This window comes from Harpia harpyja, chromosome W, assembly GCF_026419915.1.
Source record: "Harpia harpyja isolate bHarHar1 chromosome W, bHarHar1 primary haplotype, whole genome shotgun sequence".
In the NCBI taxonomy this organism is placed as follows: domain Eukaryota; kingdom Metazoa; phylum Chordata; class Aves; order Accipitriformes; family Accipitridae; genus Harpia; species Harpia harpyja.
Window position 1 is genome coordinate 9,150,685 of NC_068968.1, and position 22,648 is coordinate 9,173,332.

The 22,648-nt window shown below is 44.3% G+C and overlaps 1 protein-coding gene and 1 long non-coding RNA gene across 2 annotated transcripts; one reads left to right on the plus strand and one right to left on the minus strand.

The window, feature by feature from the left end:
- The first annotated feature begins 86 nt into the window (after positions 1-86).
- LOC128136044 (Krueppel-like factor 9) lies at positions 87-702 on the plus strand. The gene is made up of 2 exons (XM_052775136.1): positions 87-552; positions 671-702. The coding sequence occupies exons 1-2, from the start codon at positions 87-89 to the stop codon at positions 700-702; spliced, it is 498 nt and encodes a 165-aa protein (XP_052631096.1).
- A 4,151-nt stretch (positions 703-4,853) lies between these two features.
- On the minus strand, positions 4,854-17,488 carry LOC128136090 (uncharacterized). Its single transcript, XR_008233253.1, has 3 exons — positions 17,371-17,488; positions 11,813-12,069; positions 4,854-8,205 (listed from the first exon to the last, which is right to left on the minus strand). It is a non-coding gene; the product is annotated as an uncharacterized LOC128136090 (long non-coding RNA).
- Positions 17,489-22,648: the final 5,160 nt, after the last annotated feature.

The following is a 22,648-nucleotide window of genomic DNA, read 5'->3' on the forward strand; positions in this document are numbered from 1 at the left end:
GCCCTGCGCCGCCCGGGGACTTGGCGAAGCGCAGCCGGCAGTGGGAGTGGTTCTGTGCACGGCAGCAGCGGGGCTGCTCCCATACCATGTCGGCCGTCGCCTACATGGACTTTGTGGCTGCCCAGTGCCTGGTGTCCATCTCCAACCGCTCTGCTATGCCCGAGGCGGCACGGCTGAAAGTGCCAGGAGAGGAGCAGGTGGGAAAGGAGCCGTACGACCCCCGTGACGCTTGGAAGGACTACTGCACCTTGGTGACCATTGCCAAGAGCCTCCTGGAGCTGAACAAGTACCGGCCCCTGCCCATCCCCTCCGTCTGCAGCAGCAACGTGGAGAGCCCGGACGAGGAGGTGGGCTCTGACAGTGACGTGACCACAGAGCGGGGGTTGAGCCCGGCACGCAACTCGGCGCCGGGGCAGCCCCCCCACCTGCGTGACGCCGTGCCCCCCAAGGGGAAGTTGGCCGCTGAGAAGCGGTACAAGTGCCCCTACAGTGGCTGCGGCAAGATCTACGGGAAGTCCTCCCACTTGAAAGCCCACTACCGAGTGCACACAGGCAAGCCGCGGGCGCGCGGGGGGGGGGGGGGCGGGGCTCGAGGGAGCTGCTTGTCCTCGGATGAACCCTGTGGGGATCGTTTGCCGCAATATCACTTATTTCCCCTCACACACTTCAGATGGGGAGCCTGTGGAGGGGGGTCCCGTGTGAGCCCTACGTCGGTGGCACCGTAAATCTGGCCGAGAGCCCTCGGGATTGTCTAAAACAGCGCGACTTGGTTGGGTGCGGTGTCTGCCAGGCCAGCGGCCAGTGAGCAGGCCACCTGCCACCGTGGGGAGTGAGAGTGGGGCCGGCTGCCCTGGGCAGGGCTGTGGCAGCCGGGCGTGGCTGGTCCTCCCGTACCCCCGTGGGCTTCCTGAATCCTCAAGGGAGAGCTCAGCTCAGCTCAGCTCCTCCAATAGCCCTGGTGTGAAAGGGATGGCAGTTAATGGAGGAAAGCCCAAGGAAGAAAAAGGCAGGGAGCAGAAGAGCAAGTGTTGTGGAAAATCTTGGTTTTTTAGAAAGGTAGCAACCTTTGGAAAGTGGAATACACTTTAGGTAAACGGATCAGTTTGAAGAGAAGCTGTCAGTGACTGATGTTCCAAAATTGCTGTATTGCTTTTATTTATGAGCTTCTTGAATCGGACTTTCTGATCCAGCACTACAGCACATAAGTTTCTTAGTTATGTGACAGTCACCTTCATTATAGATGCTGTGGTAGGTTAACCTTGGCTGGCTGCCAGATCCCCACCTAGCTGCTCTCTCACTCCCTCTCCTCAACAGGACGGGGGGGGAAATAAGGTGGAAAAGCTCATGGATCAAGATAAGGACAAGGAGATTGCTTACCAATTACAGTCGTGGGCAAAACAGACTCTGCTTGGGGAAGATTAATTTAATTTATTGCCAATTAAAAATAGAGTATGACAGTGAAGAAACAAACCCCAAAACTTTAAAAATAAATAAATAAAACCCAACCTCAAACACTACCACTCACTTCTTCCCAAATTCACCTTCATTCCTTCGTTCCTCACTTTACTTCCTCCCCACCCCAAGTGGCACAGGGGGGATGGGGAATAGGGGTTGCGGCCAGTTTGTAACACTTCGCCTCTGCTGCTCCTTCCTCCTTACACTCTTTCCCTGCTCTAGCGTGGGGTCCTTCCCGTGGGATACAGTCCTTCAAGAACTGTTCCAGCATGGGTCCTTTCTGTGGGGTAGAGTCCATCAGGAACAGACTGCTCCAGCGTGGGCTCTCCACAGGCTGCAGCTTCCTTCAGGGCATATCCACCTACTCCAGCATGGCCCTCTCCATGGGCTGCAGGGGGACAACCTGCTTCACTATGGTCTTTTCCACAGGCTGCAGGGGAATCTCTGCTCTTCTGCCTGGAGCACCTCCTTCCCCTCCTTCTTCACTGACCTCGGTGTCTGCAGGGTCATTTCTCTTACATGTTCTCACTCCTCTCTCTCACAGCTGCTGCACAGCATTTTTTTTAACCCTTTCTTAAATATGTTATCACAGAGGTGCTACCAACATCACTGATTAGCTTAGATTTGGCCAGTGGTGGGTCCATTTTGGAGCTGGCTGAAACCACCTCTGTCTGGCACAGGGGCAGCCCCTGATCTCTTATACAGGCCACCCCTGCAGTCCCCCCCCCCGCATCCAAAACCTTGCCATGTAAACCCAATGCAGATGTTTACTATAGTATTGGCTGTGGCAGAGCAGCTTTATATGAAGATGCTGAGCATGTTTTGAATGTAAGGAAATCCTTGCTACTTTTCAGAGTATTGAGTTCTGAAAGAACAGAGGCAAACTTTCTGCTCATGTAAATGAGCAAGTTTCAGAGACACTAATGGCATTTTGCTCACTTGCAGTAGTAAAGATTTTTGGCCCATTTTCTAAAAATAAATCAGTAGCCTTGGGTAAAAAAAAAAAAAGCTCACCTGCTGTTCTTTGAAAGGATGTGTATTTGGTAATGCTCAACTACTGGTTTTACCTTTTTGAAGCCAGGTTTAATTAATCATTTTTGCAGTCTGTGTTTTGATAGCCCTTAGTATCTTTAAGCTTTGCTTCATGCCAGGGAAACTGGATGTTTCAGGATCCTAGTAATGGCTTGAGTACTGAAGTTGTGTTGTATGTTGGCATCATACTCTGTCTCAAGTCTGGGCTATGTGAACTGAACTGCTAAATCTTGGCATAGCTCCTTGCAAAGGGGAGGCCACGTCTCCCTTGCACAGTGATAAATTATACCTTTTGGCTTTTGTTGGCAGACCCCCTCAAGCAGGAGAGGGACCAAATGAACTTAAGGGGAAAATTCCAAAAGTACGTGACTTAAAAACCTGTGTCAGCCTCACAGACTCCCCATGGAAGAGACTTTCTTCAGGGATTTAGGTTACTTTGCAAATGATACCAGCAGGTTAATTTGTACTCCCTAGAGGATTTAGCCACTGTCCATATGGGATTAGCTTCTTCTCTGCTCAGCTGTTCCTGTTATCATAACCCATCTCAGTTGAGATGGCATTTTTCACAAGGGCTTAATTCATAAGACTGTGTCCTTTAATACCCATCTACTCTCCCAAGCAGTTTAGAGGGTGTGGCAAAATGGAAACTTAGTGATTAAAAAAAATCTGCTGCAGCAACTCTTATTTCCTCTGGTTCTGCCTAACAATTAAGAGCATAGTAATTGTAGACTTTTAAAAATTTCTCTAGATTAAAGGGCTGTGTATGAGTAAGGAAAGGCATGGATCAAAGGAAACACACTGCTATGTGCTTCATATCTGTTTTGTAAATGACTTCTTTTCTGGATTTTGTATATTGACAGTGATAGTAAGTGGTGAAGTAAAAAATGAATTCATCACTGAGGGAACATGTTGCAAGTTATTGCTTTAGTATTTAGTGCAGTCTGAGTAGGGCATGGTCAAATCTGAACACTGGCTAAACTTCTATTGCTCTGACTTGCCTGTTCATATAGCTATATTTGTATTGCAAAGGGAGAGACCTGGAATTGGTTATCTACCTATGCCCTACTAGGAGATCTGTTATGTGCTTGGCTCAAGAGGTCAGGAGAAGGAGGGTTAGTGGATGTGGTTCAGTGGTGGACTCTGCGTTTAGGTGGAGTCAAGACTGTCTCCATGAGCAAGGAAAGAAGATGGTCAGTGATGACCCTTAAATAACCTCAGTACCTACCCTAGGGATTATTGTGTTATCAACTCAAAGATTTCAGCTCAAATCCTCTTTTGGAGGCTGAAGGTAACTGATGCCTTGCAAAACTTTGGCTCACAAGTGACAAAGGAAATATATCAGTATCACTTCCACTTAGTGCTCAGATACCCACCCTGATATGGGGACCAAAACAGACATCAACTGGGATAGCATTTTGGGTGTTAACATGAAAATTAATATACTGTACAACCCACACTGCTTGCTGTATGCAATATAGTTCTAAGTATCTTCTGAAGTAGTGTGAGGCTTACAAAGGCCACTCACTTGTGGGTAGCACATAACTCCAAGTACTAAATGCTTAACTTGGACACACTAATGTACCTTCGCTGTAGTTCTGTGTGATTAAAAACATTACAAAAATGCAGCAGTAAATAAACTGAGAGCTTTCTAATGTGAACAGTTAATAGTAACCAACTGAAATACTAAATGATGCTGCTGTGGTGGGTTGACCCTGGCTGGATGCCAGGTGCCCACCAAAGCCATTCTATCACTCCCCCTCCTCAGCTGGACAGGGGAGAGAAAATATAACAAAGAGCTTGTGGGTCGAGATAAGGACAGGAGAGATCACTCACCAATTACCGTCACGGGCAAAACAGACTCAACTTGGGGAAAATTAACTCAATTTATTACAAATCAAGCCAGAGTAGGGTAATGAGAAATAAAACCAAATCTCAGAACACCTTCCCTCCACCCCTCCCTTCTTCCCGGGCACAGCTTCACTCCCGGATTCTCTACCAACCCCCCCCAGCGGCACAGGGGGACGGGGAATGGGGGTTACGGTCAGATCATCACATGTTATTTTCTGCCGCTTCATCCTCCTCAGGGGGAGGACTCATCACACTCTTCCCCTGCTCCAGCGTGGGGTCCTTCCCACGGGAGACAGTCCTCCACGAACTTCTCCAACGTGGGTCCTTCCCACGGGCTGCAGTTCTTCACGAACTGCTCCAGCATGGGTCCTTTCCACGGTGTGCAGTCCTTCAGGCACAGACTGCTCCAGCATGGGTCCCCCACGGGGTCACAAGTCCTGCCAGAAAACCTGCTCCGTGGGCTCCTCTCTCCACAGATCCGCAGGTCCTGCCAGGATCCTGCTCCAGCGCGGGGTTCCCACGGGGTCACAGCCTCCTTTAGGAGCCCACCTGCTCCGGCGTGGGGTCCTCCACGGGCTGCAGGTGGATATCTGCTCCACCGTGGACCTCCATGGACTGCAGGGGGACAGCCTGCCTCACCATGGTCTTCACCACAGGCTGCAGGGGAATCTCTGCTCCGGCACCTGGAGCATCTCCTCCCCCTCCTTCTTCACTTTCCTTGGTGTCTGCAGGGTTGTTTCTCTTACATATTCTCACTCCTCTCTCCGGCTGCCGTTTTCGTCTGTCCCAACTTTTTTTCCCTTCTTAAAAATGTTATCACAGAGGCGTTACCACTATCGCTGATTGGCTCGGCCTTGGCCGGCGGCAGGTCCGTCTTAGAGCCGGCTGGTATTGGCGCTCTTGAACACAGGGGAAGCTTCCAGCAGCTTCTTACAGAAGCCACCCCTGTAACCCCCCCCGCTACCAAAACCTTGCCACACAAAGCCAATACAGCTGCTAATGCTAATTACTTTTTATAAATGGCAGAACAATTCCATAGCAACAGTGGGATTTGATTGAGCCTCCGGAGTTATTCATAACTACATATTGCAGAGTGTTAATGTTCCCTCCTCAGTACCATTTAAAAAAAAAAAAAATCATTTATCTCATCTCAGATTTTTTGAATCCCTTCCATCTACTTTCCACTTCTTAATCAGGCCATCGATTTGGTTTCTTGCTGCTTTGTATCCTTTAGCTGAAGTAGGTACACAGCTATCAATTAAAAACTTCCTGGTCTTAAAATTTTAATATTTAACCTCAGTCTCTCAATCTTGGACAATGACTTTAGGACTTTGGTTCACACCTATGATCTTGCTTGTACCAACATGACTTTTTACTCATGGATGCTAACTAAGCAAGGTGGAAAGCTCTGAATACTGATTTGTGCTGTGTAATGTTGAGAATCTAAAAATTCACTGGACCATATTTGGTCAGCTAACAGAAATGAGACATGAAAGAGCAAATAAAGTTAGAAGACCAAAGACTTGATGTTCAGAGGTTAAACGTCTGTATCTTACTAGTAATTCTCTAAACCTGTTGGTTCAAAGGCACTATGTATTTCAGAGACCAAAGCTATCTGTATAATAACTGTTTGCTTGAGCCTTTGAGTCTAGCTAAATTTCCAGAAGACTCTGGTGGGTTGACCCCAGCCAAACAGCTATCCTGTCCCTCTCATTCCCCTCTCCTGCAGGATGGGGAGAAAATAGAAGGAAGGCAAGACAACCTGTGGATCGAGATAATCATAGAATCATAGAATGGTTTGGGTTGGAAGGGACCTTAAAGATCATCTAGTTCCAACCTTGCCACGGGCAGTTTAATAGGGAAAGCAAAAGCTGTGTGCTCAAGCAAAGCAAAATAAGGAATTCATTCACTACTTCCCATCAGCAGGCAGGTGTTTAGCCATTTCCTGGAAAGGAGGGCCTCAGCACGTGTAATGGTTGCTTGGGAAGACAAATGCCATAGCCATGAATGTCCCTGCTTCCTCCTCCTTTCCCTGAGATTTTATTGCTGAGCATGACATCATATGGTATGGAATATCCCTTTGGTCAGTTTAGGTCAGCTGTCCTGGCTATGTCCACTCTCAGCCTCTTGCCCACTCCCAGCCTACTGGCCTTTGAGCCAGGTGGGGGATTTGGAGAGAAAGCCTTGATGCTGTGCAAGCACTGTTCAGCAGTAGCCAAAACATTGGTATGTTATCAACATGGTTCTAGCCACAAATGCAAAGCACAGCACTATACGGGCTACTATGAGGAACATTAACTCCATCCCAGCCAGACCCAGCACATCCATCTAAAACTGTCTTCTGTGGTGATCTTAACAAAAAAGTCAGTGGATGGTGCTGCACATCCTACTTAAACAAGCAGCCCTTGGTTCTGCCACCATTCCTACTGAACTCAGTATGACTTAGAATAGGATTTGCAGGAGGAAGCTAAGGAAGTCTGAACACTCTTCCAGAGGGTAGGCCTTTCATTTCTTGCCAGACCCCCAGTGTTTCTGTGATATAGTCAGGTACTTCTTCATTCTATCTTGGATGTATACCTAAATTCAAAATTTATTAACTTGCAAAAGCCTGTGATACAAGGACAAGCCTATCACTGAAACTAAACTACTACCTTTCCTGTCTTATCACTACTATCCAAAAGTAACTTGGAATTTATTATTTAAATTCTGATGTCTTGGACAGGAACACTATTACAGGTAAGATTGTGTGAACTATTTCCCATAGCATCTCTGAGGTATGTGGCGCTTTAAGTAGAAGATAAAATATGGTGTTATCCCAAAGCTCACAAGCCAAAAGCTATTCGTCTGGAGGGCAGGTGGAGGATATGAAATATGAAGTGACCTTACCTTAGTCTCATAATACTTAGGTAGTATTATGAGAATAGGACAGGTAAACTCTGATCAAGTTTGGTAGTAGCAGGATGGATTACAAGAGTGGTCTTTCTGCACAACAGTCTTGAGTATTGAGGTGGCATGGGCAAGTCTTGCAGACTTCCCCTGAGGGCTTTCTGAGCATAGAAAAAGGCCCAGACATAGGCAAGATGTGCACAAGACCAGAGCCCTGGAAGTAAGAGCGGATATGCAGAGGATTAGCTTGAAAATGCAAAGACTTCTTTAAATAGGTAGTTTTAGAGGTTTGATATGGCCAGTAATATGTAGGTTTACTATTAGCTTCAAAAATGGGGGGGGGGGAACTTAACAGAGGAGGATGTGCAGACCAGAGGATCTCCAGGGAAAATAAAGACAGACATATGAGAGTAAATAAGCAATCTCAGCCAGAAGGCCTGGGCAGGGAGCATTGAACTAAGGACAAGATACCAAAAGAAAGGAAAGGAATGGCAGGAGAAACTAAATTAAAGAATGTACACTTGCTATGATGGTGTGAATGCAAGCCAGTTAAAGGGCATATGGCAGCTCATAGCAGATCCTCCTGATTAGAAAAGAGGGATAGAGAAGGTACCATGATGTTAGTTTGTGAGATGCCTCTTACAGGACCTTTAGAAGTTAACTCATCTGGGGGGGGGGATATGTGTGTGTAAATTCCAAACACTTCCCAAAATTTAGTGCTACAATTTGGTGGGATGTTCATGTCTACATCAGGTACTCTTAATTAAGGTTAGATGCACAAAAAATCCTGTTGTATGAAAAGTTTTCCCTCTAACTAGGTTTTATAGTCAACTGCCATCTTGTAAATCAGTTTGTAACATTAGGCAGTTGATACACCCTTCAACTCTTCTGACATTTTGCTCCAATTGATCGTCAGTAGTAGGTTGTGGGCAGAAGCATGGATCCATCGATGGCCATTCTACAAGGTGAATCTGAGGAGCATTTCTGGTAGAAGGGAAAGACACAAACAGCAACTGATTAGTGCTGCAATATAGATATCATGGCATTGATCCAGGCACCATATCAGTTTAGTTTGGTTGTTTAGTCTGGAGAAAAGGAGGCTCAGGGGAGACCTTATCGCTCTCTACAACTACCTGAAAGGAGGTTGTAGCGAGGTGGGTGTCTGTCTCTTCTCCCAAGTAACAAGCGATAGGACAAGAGGAAATGGCCTCAAGTTGCACCAGGGGAGGTTTAGATTGGATATTAGGAAAAATGTCTTCATCAAAAGGGTTGTCAAGCATTGGAACAGGCCACCCAGGGAAGTGATTGAGTCACCATCCCTGGAGGTATTTAAAAGATGTGTAGATGTGGTGCTTAGGGACATGGTTTAGTGGTGGACTTGGCAGTGTTAAGTTAACGGTTGGACTTTTCCAACCTAAATGATTCTATGATTCTATGACTGTACTGCTTTGTTATTTGTATTCTAGATTATCACTAGATTGACAGACTGTACACATACAGATATGTTGGCAGTCCTCTGCTTGAGCTTTTTTGAGTATTTTATGTGAGCATAATCTGAAATTTATGCAATGCAATGACACATTGCCAGTTCCTTTACAATAAGACTGAAGAGCAGAAAGTGGAGCTAGCAGGACATTTTTGCTAAACCCAGACCTTTGCCTGCAACCCCTGTTCTCAAGGATTTATAAAAACATGCAAATTGTTAGGGTTCTAATAGGCATATTTCCAGGTATTGGAGAAATATGATAATATTGACTGGAAGCCTTGCTAGCTGAGCAAGGTAGGCAAAAATCATAAAGATTAAGTCCAGTGTTGCCTGACTCAGTTGTGTTTTTTTTCCTGTTTTAAAAAATAAAGTTAAGTGAGCATATGTTTCACAGTGGGGGAAACACCCCAGAAAAGCTTGCATGGATTATGTTAATTCAATCCATGTAAGGAAGTACACATGTAGGAGAGAAGCAGTGAGCAGGCATTGCCCATAAGGATGTGACTCCTGTTGCTGGATGAATGTATTGAAAATGCAGCTCTACTGAGTTCCTGCATGCTGTTGTGTTACGATATTGAAGACCATGTGGTAGGCATCACCTGTGCTTTTTTTAAGTTTGTGTCTCTGTCGTGGTTTAACCCCAGCCAGCAACTAAACACCACGCAGCCGCTCACTCACTCCCCCCCACCCAGTGGGATGGGGGAGAAAATCAGGAAAAGAAGCAAAACCCGTGGGTTGAGATAAGAACGGTTTAATAGAACAGAAAAAGAAGAAACTAATAATGATAATGATAACACTAATAAAATGACAACAGAAATAATGAAAGGATTGGAATGTACAAATGATGCGCAGTGCAATTGCTCACCACCCGCTGACCGACACCCCGCCAGTCCCCGAGCGGCGAAATCCCTGCCCCCACTTCCCCGTTCCTATACTAGATGGGACGTCACATGGTATGGAATACACCGTTGGCCAGTTTGGGTCAGGTGCCCTGGCTGTGTCCTGTGCCAACTTCTTGTGCTCCTCCAGCTTTCTCACTGGCTGGGCATGAGAAGCTGAAAAATCCTTGACATTAGTCTAAACACTACTGAGCAACAACTGAAAACATCAGTGTTATCAACATTCTTCGCATACTGAACTCAAAACACAGCACTGTACCAGCTACTAGGAAGACAGTTAACTCTATCCCAGCTGAAACCAGGACAGTCTCTTGCACTCCTAGGTGTTAGGATCCATGTGGGAACGATCGTTCCCCTTCATTAATTGCAGTGCTGTTCTGTACCACGCTGTCATTCATTGCCTCACAGAACTCCCAAACCTGCAGCCAGAAGAGCAGGCAAAAGCCAAGTTAAGATTAAAAGGCCAAACTCTGGGATAGTGATGGTAAAGCACACTTCAAATGTTTATTTGTGGTATTGTAGTTTATCATCTAGATGTAAGCTATGGTGACTGTGAATAGCCTGAGACCACTCTATAAATACCTTAAACTTGAAGGAAGAGTCTGTTGAAATATTGCCTAATGAATTAATATTAAAATAATAAAAATTATATTATCTTTCTGAATACACATAAAATTGAGACCGGTAATGTACCTCAGTTTCATCATGTGTGTTTCTGGCCACAAGTGTTAAGCTTGTTTGTACATGAGCAACTTGATAAGATCACCACTTAACCTCCTTCACACACATCTTCAGAGAACAGAAGAGTACACTGCAGTGAGGACAATGCTTGCTCTAAGCAAGCTGAGCTTAGCCATTGTCCACCTGGTTGTGGTAGGCCCTACAGGCATGTTGTCTGTGGTTACTTTCAGCTAGCCCCACAGATGCTTGCAACATTGATCTCTGCAGAGCCAGGTCACCAAGTAGAATCCAAAGAAAGGTCTTCCTTTGCAACCCAAATGCAAAAGGAGAGACAAGCACCTCAAAGAGGGAGCCCCAGCTGTGCATAGGGCTGTCTGTGTTAGCATGTCAGTAGTTCAGTGCCTGACTCCAGGCTGGAGAGAAAGATGGTCCTATCTTTGCTCAGGATGCCTAGCCATGAACCTTCTTCTGAAGCAAAGTGCCTATGCCAAGTCATTCCTCTTTGTGCTAGAGAGGAGGGAGGGGACAAGTTCCATAACACTATTATACCCAGTAGCTCAGCAATTAGAAAATGCCATCAGTAGCTGAAAGACCGGTTTTCAAGTCCCTGCTCTGTGGAGTTTGGAAAGAGACCCCTCTGATCGGAGAAAGTTTCTGCTCCTTACCCTGTTGAAGCTGTTCCTCTTTAACAAGCATTTAATTATTTAGATGGAACAGGAACCTAAACCCAGTGCTTCTCAATACCAGGTAAGTGCCCTAAGCACCATGCTATGAGTTGGTCTCTCTCCATTGCTCAGTTAATATTTAAATATTACTGCAAAATGGAGGAAGTTCAAATGGAGAAAAGATGGAAAAGGAGAAGAGGTAGAGACTTGCCCCAGAGTACCTGAAAGTCTATTGCTGAGGATATTCCTCTCAGCTATGAAAAGTGTGAATTTAACTCTCAGGTGAGGTCTTTCATCCCCAGGTAGCTTCCCTGACTGATAGACATTAGGGAGCACAATCCCCCAAATAAAGCCTTTTCTAAGGCATGCGGGGAGGGATGTAATCCAGTAGAGAAGCCACAAGGATGTTCCTTACATCTGACACTGTATCAGATGGGGGTAACAGCAAGATTGAGTCTCACAGATTCAGGCATGAGCTAGGACTCCCAACAGCTCAGTAGAGCTGGGTTTTAGTGGGTAGTTTTGCATCTGGGTTTGGGTTTTTTTGGTGGTTTTGGTTGTTTTTGTTTTGGTTTTTTTGAAAGAAACTCAAACACCTGCACATTTAAGCAGCTGTTGAGTGGTGGTTTTGAGGATGTCAGAGCAGTCTACTTGCTGAAGATGGCATTTTTAACACCTTAATCATTCTGTGGTGTTAAGTCCTGAGTGCTGGTGGAATAAACTTATTGATGCAAATTATCCATCTGTTGCCTATCCTGTAATCACCTGACATTGATTAGGGGTCTGTTAAATCTGTTGCAAGACTAGCTGGTTGAGTTTAAGTGTTCTAGAAGTCCTTGTTTTATACAAATAGTACATACCATCCTCACTGCTGATCTTGCTCTGTGCTGTTTCTCACCAGCATCTGTAGCTTTGGTTGCCACGTTTTAATGATCCAATTTTGGACTCTCTCAGAAGAGGAAAAAGGCTGCTTGAAATGCCTCCAGTCCACTGCTCAGAAGTGGGTGTACAGGTGCCTGTGAGATTCCTCTTCATCAGAATATCTTGGGTTTTGAATGAGTGTCCACATGTCCCACAGGAAACTGCTCATTCAGAGTGTGTGGGGGAAACAAGGACACTGGAAGACAAAAGTAAGAGAGACCTGAGATAACACCTATTCTGGGGCAAGGAAGAAAGCCTGTCCATCTTTTTTCCTGCAATAAGCTGGACCATGTTCTTTGCACTCATCCATCTACAGAACCTGTGATACTTTGTGAGACACTGAGAAACACAGGAGTGGTGGCTGAGTGGGTTCACGGGAAGAAGAAAAGAAAAAAATGCTTATTGTGGTTGTGTCTAAGCCAAGGATTGTAGTTCAGGACTAGATCTTTTCAGGATACCAAGATTTCTTTGGAAAGTTCGAGTTCCAGCAGCCACAGAGCTTCAGAAGGATCTTGGAAGACAAAGACAAGAAGGTATGCTAGATTCTCCTATTTGAACCATGCAGAGTTGAATCTGTGTGTTGAAGCTGTGGGAATACTCTCTCTTTTTTTTTTTTTCCTTCTCCCCTTCCCCCCTCCGGCTTCATGCAAACAGTCCTGTTTTCCTAAGTAGCTTTGCTCTTGCCTGATGGCAAAAGATTTCCTTATTTCAGCTTTCCATAGTTGTGTGCTTTTCCATCTCCCTCTTTCCCATCAGCTCCCTCAAATCCCTGATAGGAAGGGGTCAGCCCTGCTGTAGTTCTGTACCTCTGGATTTTAGGGCAGGTGCTGCAGGCAGAGATCAAAGTCGCTGCAGCAGTAGATAATGGCTACAGCTATGCCATGTCACATGACTAGACACAGAATGGGAATTGAGTACAGGCACTGCATCCCATAAGTAAAACTTGGAACCATTCTTCAGTTTTGATACTTAATATAGTTGCTATTATGCATCCTAGGCAGCACAGTCTTACCATGTACCTGATGGTATCTTGTTTGTACATATATCAGTCAAGGGTGTCTAATTAGCTGTCCATTCATGCAGCTGCAACTACAGTCCATTTGACTTCTTAGTTAATGTGTGAAGCAGTATCATTAGCATTATTTGATGATAAACTGTTCTGCATTAGCTAACATAGATCCCAGACTCTGGACTCATGGCTGTGTCCAACTTCACTACTGTCAGCTAGAAAAACAAAGCAAGTCTAACAAACAGCTCATCTTGGCCAGACTTCCATCCATACCAGCAGCAATTTCTGAAAGTCTTCTGTAAAGTTAGTGCTCAAACAATTCCGGTAACTCACTTAAAAGTTAATACACCATGGAGTGAACTTAAAATTAATTGCACCACAGAAGCTCAGTTTGTTCCAGTCCTAGTGCATGTCCTTTTATAAGCTTTTAATAGCCTAAGTGTGTGATTATCAATTTTTTCTTCATCTTTTTCAAACACTGCTTTTTTCATTTTCCCTCTGGAAAAATAAGACAGTCCAGAACTTCTTTATCACTTGCTTGTCTAAATTAAGTCATCTTTGTTAAAGCCACTGAACTGCAGCTCCTAACCTGTCATCCACATCTAAACCAGTGTCTTGTAGTGAGAGACAAATGATGAATCAGGATATTGGGTATAATACCTGTACTATTGATGAATCTACTAATGCAGACTTTATATTATTTTTTCTTTTCTTCCTCCCCCCCCGAAACCCTGCACAAGACCACAATGTAGAAAGTCTGGAATGTCTCAGGGCAGGACCAAAAAAAAGCTAAATAATTGACCCCCCTAGTCAGAAAAAAATGGAAAGTTACCTCCCTCAGCTCATAAAAAGCAGCTTAGATACAGAGTTTAAACTCGCAGAGAAATTAAAACTCTCCATTTGAGGGAGAGCGTGTGAGAAGGAACAGGGAGAAAAGATCAACTGGAGCAAGAGAACAGAGATCAGAAGGATCCACAATGGCTTTATATCCATATGGGATCTGATGCAGAAGTGCAAGTTCTTTAGACTTCAGAAAAGATCTATGGAGAACCGATGTTAGCTTGTGCTGTTATGTCTACCACTATGTCCCTGGTGGCAAACAGGACAAAGAATGGGAGTTCTGCAGATACCTATTCCAATAACCTTTAAATGAATTTGTTTCATTTGTTACTTCTGTAAGCTGCCCTGGATATGTCTTTTGAATAAAGTTTTATCTCTTGTTCAGATTCTATCGCATATGGTTTTAAGGTATTGATACATCAGTGGACATTCCTCCATCACTTGGTTGAAATCCAAGCTAAGGCATGTTTTAAAACATAAGTAGCATACTGACAACAAAGGAAATAGTACATAATACCAATTCATTTTAAGGGTTTATTCTGCTCATTTCAAGCCTTAGCAGTACTAAGAGGAAAAACATGAGGGGGAGGGGAATGTCTGACTAGAGCACAGAAGTCAGTAGCACCTTGTTATCCAGCCTAGGTACCTGATCTCTCTCTAATAGAATTAGGCATTTCTGCAGGCTGAAGAGCTGTCCTGAGGTAGATTATAAGAAATGTTGCTTCTGGGGAAGGGGCAGGATGCCTGAACTTTTTCCATTGCTCTGGGGTGTAGGTACCTTATATAGAGCCATATATTAGATGCCTCCACACATGCAAGATTTATAGCACTTCTCCCACACTCCCTGGGGGATCTAGAAAGCTCTTCTGCACCTCCCACTGATGCCTGCTTCAAGAAGCTGCGACAGAAACCATAAGATAGTAAAAGAGCAGTACAAGTGAAATGCTTGACTCAAATGTTGTGCAGACATCAAGCAGAGCAAAGCCAGAAGAGACCAGTTAGCATGGTGCCATCACACAAGTGTTCTGTATGGTTGTGCGCACCTCCCAGTGTTGCCCTGGGTTGTAGCTGTGATCACGGCCTTCATGTGTATATGAGCAAACATAGAGTTTTAATTTCTTCTATACAGGCAGTGCTTATTCCGAAAGGCTTCCAACCATGTTTAAAAACATACAGCAGGGAGCCAAGAAATCTGTAAAAAATAACCCGCAGGTCAGAATGGCTTGCAGTGGTGTTTCCACCCTGTTCTGGGTTAATGCACCAGGCTAAATTGGCATTTTGTTATTTCTGTTTCCTTCTTCCTTGACCAAGAGCCAGTCTTGCTGTGAGATGAGGAAAGAAATTGCACAGGAAGCAGGCTATGCTGTGGCTGGCCTAAGAGGCTGCCTTAACGTGCAAACTCTTACTCATCTAGCTAAAACTACCAAATGCTGGTCATTTTGAGACAAAGTAGTCTGCCTGTCAGGGAATACCATATTAGAAGCCTAAACCATTAAAATTACTACATTACTTATGAGAATTTCACTAGGGCTTTAAGGGCCCATTGTGTGGCTAAATCTCAGCTTATTTAGTCCATCATCTTCTTCCTTGATATCACATCTTCTGGATGCCATCAGTCATTTTTCCCCCCACTCCTCTGCTCCCATTCTTCTCTCTCAAGCTTTGCAATGCTTTCCATTGACAGTTGTCATCCTGGCTTCTGGGCTATTAATTCCTCAAGTCTTTAGCCTGGTCTTTCATCTCTGATGCTGTGTCTGAGGAGTTATTCCAAGGCACACTTGCTTGTAAATGACTCCTTTTTTTGTGATCTGTAAATGTAAAGTGAGCTTGTGTGTTGTGTCAAACTTCACAGTATCAAGAAACACTGGAGTTCTTGAATTTCTTTCCAACTCTTCCAAGTTGGAAACACTCCTGGGATAGTTTTTATATTTCATGGTTGACTATAAATAGCTGTCACATAGCTGTTATTTATATTCCCTTTGGGAGACTCTTAAGAATGGGAATTAAGGCATCAAAATGTACTGGCTCATGATGTCTGTGACTGAAAGCTTCCATGTGAACTTAAAAGTTTTCATTTCCTTCTGTGTCATATAACTGAGTCAGTGTACTGACCTGAGCATAACACAAATGGTATAGAATAAGGGGTGGAGATTGTACTGGATCTGGCTGGGATGGAGTTAACTGCTCTCATAGTAGCCTGTATAGTGCTGTGCTTTGCATTTGTGGCTAGAACCATGTTGATAACATGGCAGTGTTTTGGCTACTGCTGAGCAGTGCTGGCACAGCATCAAGGCTGTCTCTCCAAACCACCCTCCAAAGGCCAGTATGCTGGGGGTGGGCAAGAGTTTGGGAGGGTATATAGCCAGGACAGCTGACCTAAACTGACCAAAGGGATATTCCATACCATATGACATCATGCTCAGCAATAAAACCTGAGGGAAGGAAGAGGGGGGGCATTTATGGTTAAGGCGTTTGTCTTCTGAAGCAACTGCTACATGTACTGAGGCCCTGCTTCCCAGGAAGTGGCTGGACATCTGCCTGCTGATAGGAAGCATCTGCCTCTTTTTGCCTTTGCTTTTCTCATTAAACTGCCTTTATCTCAACCCGTGAGCTTATCCATCTTATTTCCTTCCCCTGTCCTGTTGAGGAGGGAGTGTGAGAGAGGGGCTGGGTGGGGGTCTGGCAGCCATCCAAGGTCAACCCACCACAGTCAGCTTTGCAGATCAGGAAGAATTGGGTCTGTGACTGTATGCAAGGCCCATGCAACCTGCAGAGGTGAACTGAAGGGATTTGGAGTGTTAGGGAAATTATAGTGAGTACTGTTCACTCCTCACATCCTTGTTTTTGAAACAAAGGTGCACTGTATTTTAGGTTAAGGTGTTTGGTTTTGTTCTTTATCATCATAGCAAACATTCATATTGATAGAGCTGTGAATAATGAGATAATTTTCTTGCCTTCAAATCAGCCATCTAAGAGATTGAGGGGAGTCCTTTATTTAGTGGAACAGCTTGGATTTCTGGGAGAAAGGGAAAGGAAAAGAGGGGGAGCATAGGCCCTCTCTCTACAGCCACAGCATTTTTGCTGTACATATTTGTAGCCCTGGGTGGGGCTGCACAGCTCTCCCAATCCCCTCCCCACTCAATTCTTCCCAGACTGGAATTACTTGTCCTAGCTGAGATTTTTTTTTTTTTTTTTTGCTGCTTTTCTAATGGTTACAGATTATTTTATTCAGCAGAATGGAAGTGTTAGAGGAATAACAGTGGTGTTCCTTTCTCAAACCTCTGTAGTGAGCACAACATAAAAAATGTACAGGAATAGGCAGACCTCATCTGTTGTTGTGACAGCATTCAGAGTCATGTAAGGTTCTGCACTAGAGCGTGAGTTTCACACGGTTGGAGGGGGTTTTGGCTTCTGCTAGAGGTGAGACTGAAACCTGATGAAGTAAGCGATCAACAGCTCTGCAGACACTGACTGCAGATCAGGCCACACACCAACCCTTTTCGCTTTGTGCGCTTTACGCTGATCAGGCCACGCACTGCAAAAAACTGCAGCAAGAAACTTTCCTCTCTACTTCCACTAAGTCTGCTCAGGGAATTTTAACACTCACCCTTTGGTGCCTCCCACTCCAAAGGTCCCAGGTGAACTCACCCGATGCTGGCAGTTGGATGTTTGGAGATGAGAGGATCCGAAGGTGGTGGCCTAGGGTCCCATCTGGAGTGCCAAAATGTTAAAGAAGTTTCTTCACCCTAGGTTTCCCATAGCAGAGTCTCAGGCATCGAATCTTAAAAAAATAAATTTATTCAGATGGTACAGCCGGAAAAAAAACCCAAACAGCTCGAGCTGGGTGCCTCTGGAGAGGGACCCCGAACAAAGAAATCCCTGGGCAATTATATCCTTACAATCTATGCACCCGCCCCTCACGTGCCCTTCACGCACCTTTTGGTCCAATGGTGATTTCTGGTCTGAGATCTTCTAACACCTTATTGGATTTCTTCTCTGTCTCCAGGCAGGCTGTTAACTGTTCTTATCTTGTTGAGTTGCAGCTTCTGCTGACGGTTGTAGTCTCCTTATCTTCTGGTTTGTGCTGGCTCTGGAGGCCTTCTTTTGCTTAACTAGGTAAAAATTCAGCATATCTAGGTGAAAGTTCACAGCTTGTGGCCTAAGGCTTCAGCAAATCTAGCTACTCATGCTAAGTAAGTAATGCTACACAAACAGTACACCAAATCACACAACATTAGCTGTAACCCCTGCAGCCTAATGCTAAATGATTGACTCTGAGCAATTCATTATATTTAAAACTTACTTATTTAAGCTAAATGACTAGTATTTCTTAACAGTCCTCCCTTTGTTTTTATTAAGCGTTTCTGCTAATACTCTATATTCTAATGGATAGAGAACAGTTCCTTTGTGATTTAACCCTAACACAATGATTGGATATATGGTGTACACTGAAGCATTGCGTATTGTTAAGACAAAAGCAGTGGCCCTATTGTTGATGGGGTCATAAGTAAAATTGACTAAATACCACTGGGATTGGAATTCTCTTTCAAATTTAGTTGCATTGTTCCAAATTACCTTTTGAATCTCCATGGGTAAAATGTCGTCTTCACCTTCTCTTATAATTGCTGCTACTGTAGACTGCATCCATAGTTGAGCTTGGATACAGCTAATGGCTAGTGAAACATTGCCTTGGACTGTTCCGAGTGCATCTACAATCAACTGGTGGTCTTTTTCATTAATTTTTTCCCACTGAGGTAGTATATCAAAAACAAGCCATTGGTTAGTCCCTAATGCTAATAGAGAGGACCGCAATGGGTATTCTGATTTGCTGAAGTCACTTGTGTTTGCGCTCAGTTTGTTTACAAGTATTTCAGCATTTATGCTATTTAAGACTCCCAATCCTGTCCCTATGATACCAGTTGCATCTCTTTTTGTTCGCCTTGATGGGGTAAAGGTTCAGTCATGTAACCATGCTAACCATCCTGCATAGGATGTACTCAGGAATGGTGAACAGGTCGGTTTGATTGTAGAAATATTAACTTGTATCAACAATTCTACCTGTTTCAGTGACCATGAGGGATTAAATAACACTTGTTGTTGCCCTACATATTTGATAGCATATGGTCCAATTTCAGATATTTGCGGGATCAACTCCTCTCTTATTAGCGGAGTTGAAGTTGGATTCATCATGGTGGGTAGAGGGACTGTATATGGTATCAAGTCAATTCTTTCACAAGTTACATTAATTTGTATTCTGCCAACTACACCATTAACTGCCACACAACACCTGGAATCAAGTGTTAAACAGCAACTGGTATTATTGGGACAATGAGATCTATTTTTTCTGATTACCTCTGTCACAGTTGGATCATATGCCCTATTCAATTCACAACAGAAAATGAGAGTCCCTTCTTTAGGTTTTTCAAGAATTGGGAAATCGGATCCTGTATAACCTAGGTAGTTTTTTTCTTTTCGAATTTATCACCTTTCCACCACTCTGGATCATCCATCCTTTTTAATTTTATACTTAGCCATGCTGTAGCAGTCACCAGAGTCGACAGTATCAGGAGTAGTGAAATATCCCAGTTCATTCTTTGTTGATTTTCAGGAATCTGTCATCTGTCAGCTGGTTGGTTATCCACCACTTGTTTGACATGAGAATGGTGTATCCAATTTTCTTTTCCTAAAACTTTAACAGCAAAATAAGAACACAATAAGGCAGTGTATGGCCCCTCCCATTTGGGTTCCAATTTTGATTTTCAGGAAAATACCTTAATTAACACTTTATCTCCAGGTTGTATATCATGTACCTGTACTTCAGGTGGCGTGGGTTGATACCATTGAGCATATTTCCTTTTCTCTTTAAACTCTTGTTGCTTATACAAAACGTACTGGGTCAACCATTCATCTCCATCTAAGAGGCTGGTCCTAGCGGGGACAAAGGTCCCAGGTACAGCTAAATGCCTGCCAAACACTATTTCTGCTGGTGACAACCCTAAAGGTTGGTGAGGGATATTTCTAATATCCCATAGCACTATTCCTAAAACTCCAGGCCATTTCAAACCTACCTGACTACAAGTTCGAGCAATTTTATTTTTGAGTCCTATTCATTCTTTCCACCTGCCCTGAGGACTGTGGATGATATGGAACATGTAGTTGTCACTTTATTCCTAAACTTTTATAGATATTGTTTAGTATTCCCACTGAAAAATGAGAACCACTATCAGATTCTATGGTTTCAGGTATTCCGTATCTGGGAATGATTTCCTGCAGAAGTGCTTTGACCACTCCCGCAGTATCAGCTTTCCTTGCGTCAGAAAACTTCCAGCATGTGGGACAAGAACTCACAATCCTTTTTACTGCCATATGTATTCCAGGGGCTGCCCACGTTTTCTCAATCTGGTTAACAATTGCTGTCGTCCCTCCATGTGTCTTATCATGAAACCACCCAGCCAAAGTCATTAAATATTTTCTCGGTAAAATGGGTTTTCCCCCAACAGTCCAAATTCCAGTTTCATCTTTCACAGCCTCCCAACTTTCCCAATGAGCCTGTTCTTCCTGAGTAACCTCTGTATATATTTGGGCTGGGTTATTGATATCTGGCCAATCATCAGCAGAGGGAGTTGTTATGGCGGTACACTCGTGTAGGCTGGCAGGCAGCGGCTTTAGCTGCTTTATCTGCCAATTCATTATTTCTTTCAGTTTCGCTGGAGCCTTTGGTATGAGCTGGGCAGTGTACTACAGTGATTTCCCTTGAAAGCTTAATAGCTTTGTCCTGGTTTCAGCTGGGATAGAGTTAACTGTCTTCCTAGTAGCTGGTACAGTGCTATGTTTTGAGTTCAGTATGTGAAGAATGTTGATAACACTGATGTTTTCAGTTGTTGCTCAGTAGTGTTTAGACTCAAGTCAAGGATTTTTCAGCTTCTCATGCCCAGCCAGCGAGAAAGCTGGAGGGGCACAAGAAGTTGGCACAGGATACAGCCAGGGCAGCTGACCCAAAGTGGCTAACGGTGTATTCCATACCATGGGACATCACGTCTAGTTTAGGAACTGGGGAGTGGGGGCGGGGAATTGCGCTTGGGGACTAGCTGGGTGTCGATCGGCGGGTGGTGAGCAATTGCACTGCACATCATTTGTACATTCCAATCCTTTTATTATTGCTGTTGTCATTTTATTAGTGTTATCATTATCATTATTAGTTTCTTCTTTTCTGTTCTATTAAACCGTTCTTATCTCAACCCACGAGTTTTACTTCTTTTCCCGATTTTCTCCCCCATCCCACTGGGTGGGGAGGGAGTGAGTGAGCAGCTGCGTGGTGCTTAGTTGCTGGCTGGGGTTAAACCACGACAGCTTCCAACAGCATTCGGATTTCAGTTCCATTAGAAATATTCTTTCCCACTGAGGTAAGAAACTCTCATTCTTCCATAGCATACCTGTTGCATGGCACACTCTAAAAGCGTATTTAGAATCAGTATAAATAATTACCCACTGATTACGTCCCCACCAGGCTGCTCTTGTTAATGCAGTTAATTCAGCCCCTTGGGCACTCACCGAGGGTTGTAGAGGTTCTGCTTCAAGTACCTCTGAGTTTCTCACCATTGCATAGCCTGTGTGTCATTTTCCCTTCACATAGTGTGACAATCCATCGGTGAAAAGGGTTAGATCCAAGTTCTCTAGAGGTTGATCCTGCAGATCTTCCCATAGGCGGCTGGAGTGAAACACTACCTGAGCACAATCATGATGCGGCTCACCATTGGAGGGAACAGGCAGTAAAGTTGCTGGATTCAAAACATTTCATCTTTTTAAAGTAATATTATCTGTATTCAAAATTGTTAATTCATAGTGATGCGCTCTTTGTGGGGACAATGCTTGTGTAGCATGTTACTTAAGAATCAGTTCTACTTCATGCGGGACATGACATACCCGGTTATTGGGTGGCCCAGGACTAATGGTCTGCTTTTTTCTATGGTAGTTGCTGTTGTGGCTATCACTCTAATACAGGAATTATTCCCTGCCGCTGCAGGATCCAGTTCAGTTGAGTAATAAGCCACAGGGCGGCGGTGTAGACCTAGCTTTTAAGTAAGGACTCCACTGGCTACTCCTTTGTTCTCATGCACAAATAGTTCAAAGGACTTGGAGTAATCCGGCAATCCCAATGCTGGAACAGAAGCTAAAGCTCCTTTTATAGATTGGAAAGCCTTTTCCCTCTCTGAATCCCACCGTATAGGGTCCGCTTCCTCTGCCTTTGTAGCTTCTGTCAACAGCTTGCTTAACTCCCCTAGCCCCGGTATCCAGGGTCTGCAGTATCCTACTGCGCCTAAAAATCCTTGCAGTTCTTTCTTTGTTATCAGTCGAGGTATTTCTACAATAGCCTGGACCTGTTCTGGGTCTACTAATCTTTATCCTTCTTTTAATATGAATCCTAAATATTTTACTTCCTGCTGACACAGCTGAAGCTTAGAAAGAGATGCACAATGACCTTTTTCTGCTAAGCAGTACATAGACAAATAGTATCTTTCAAGCAATCTTCATATGTCTTTGTGGTGGGTTGACCCTGGCTGGGTGCCAGGTGCCCACTAAAGCTGCTCTATCACTCCCCCTCCTCAACTGGACAGGGGAGAGAAAATACAACAAAAGGCTTGTGGGTCGAGATAAGGACAGTTTAATAAAGCAAAAGCAAAGGTCACGTGCAAAAGCAAAGGAAAACAAAAGATTTTATTCTCTACTTCCTATCAGCAGGCGATGTCTGGCCACTTCCCAGGAAGCAGGGCTTCAGTACATGTAGCAGTTGCTCCTCCGGAAGAAAAACATAAATAATGAATGCCCCCACTTCCTCCTCCCTTTACTTAGCTTTTATTGCTGAGCTGACGTCATATGGTATGGAATATCCCTTTGGTCAGTTTAGGTCAGCTGTCCTGGCTATGTC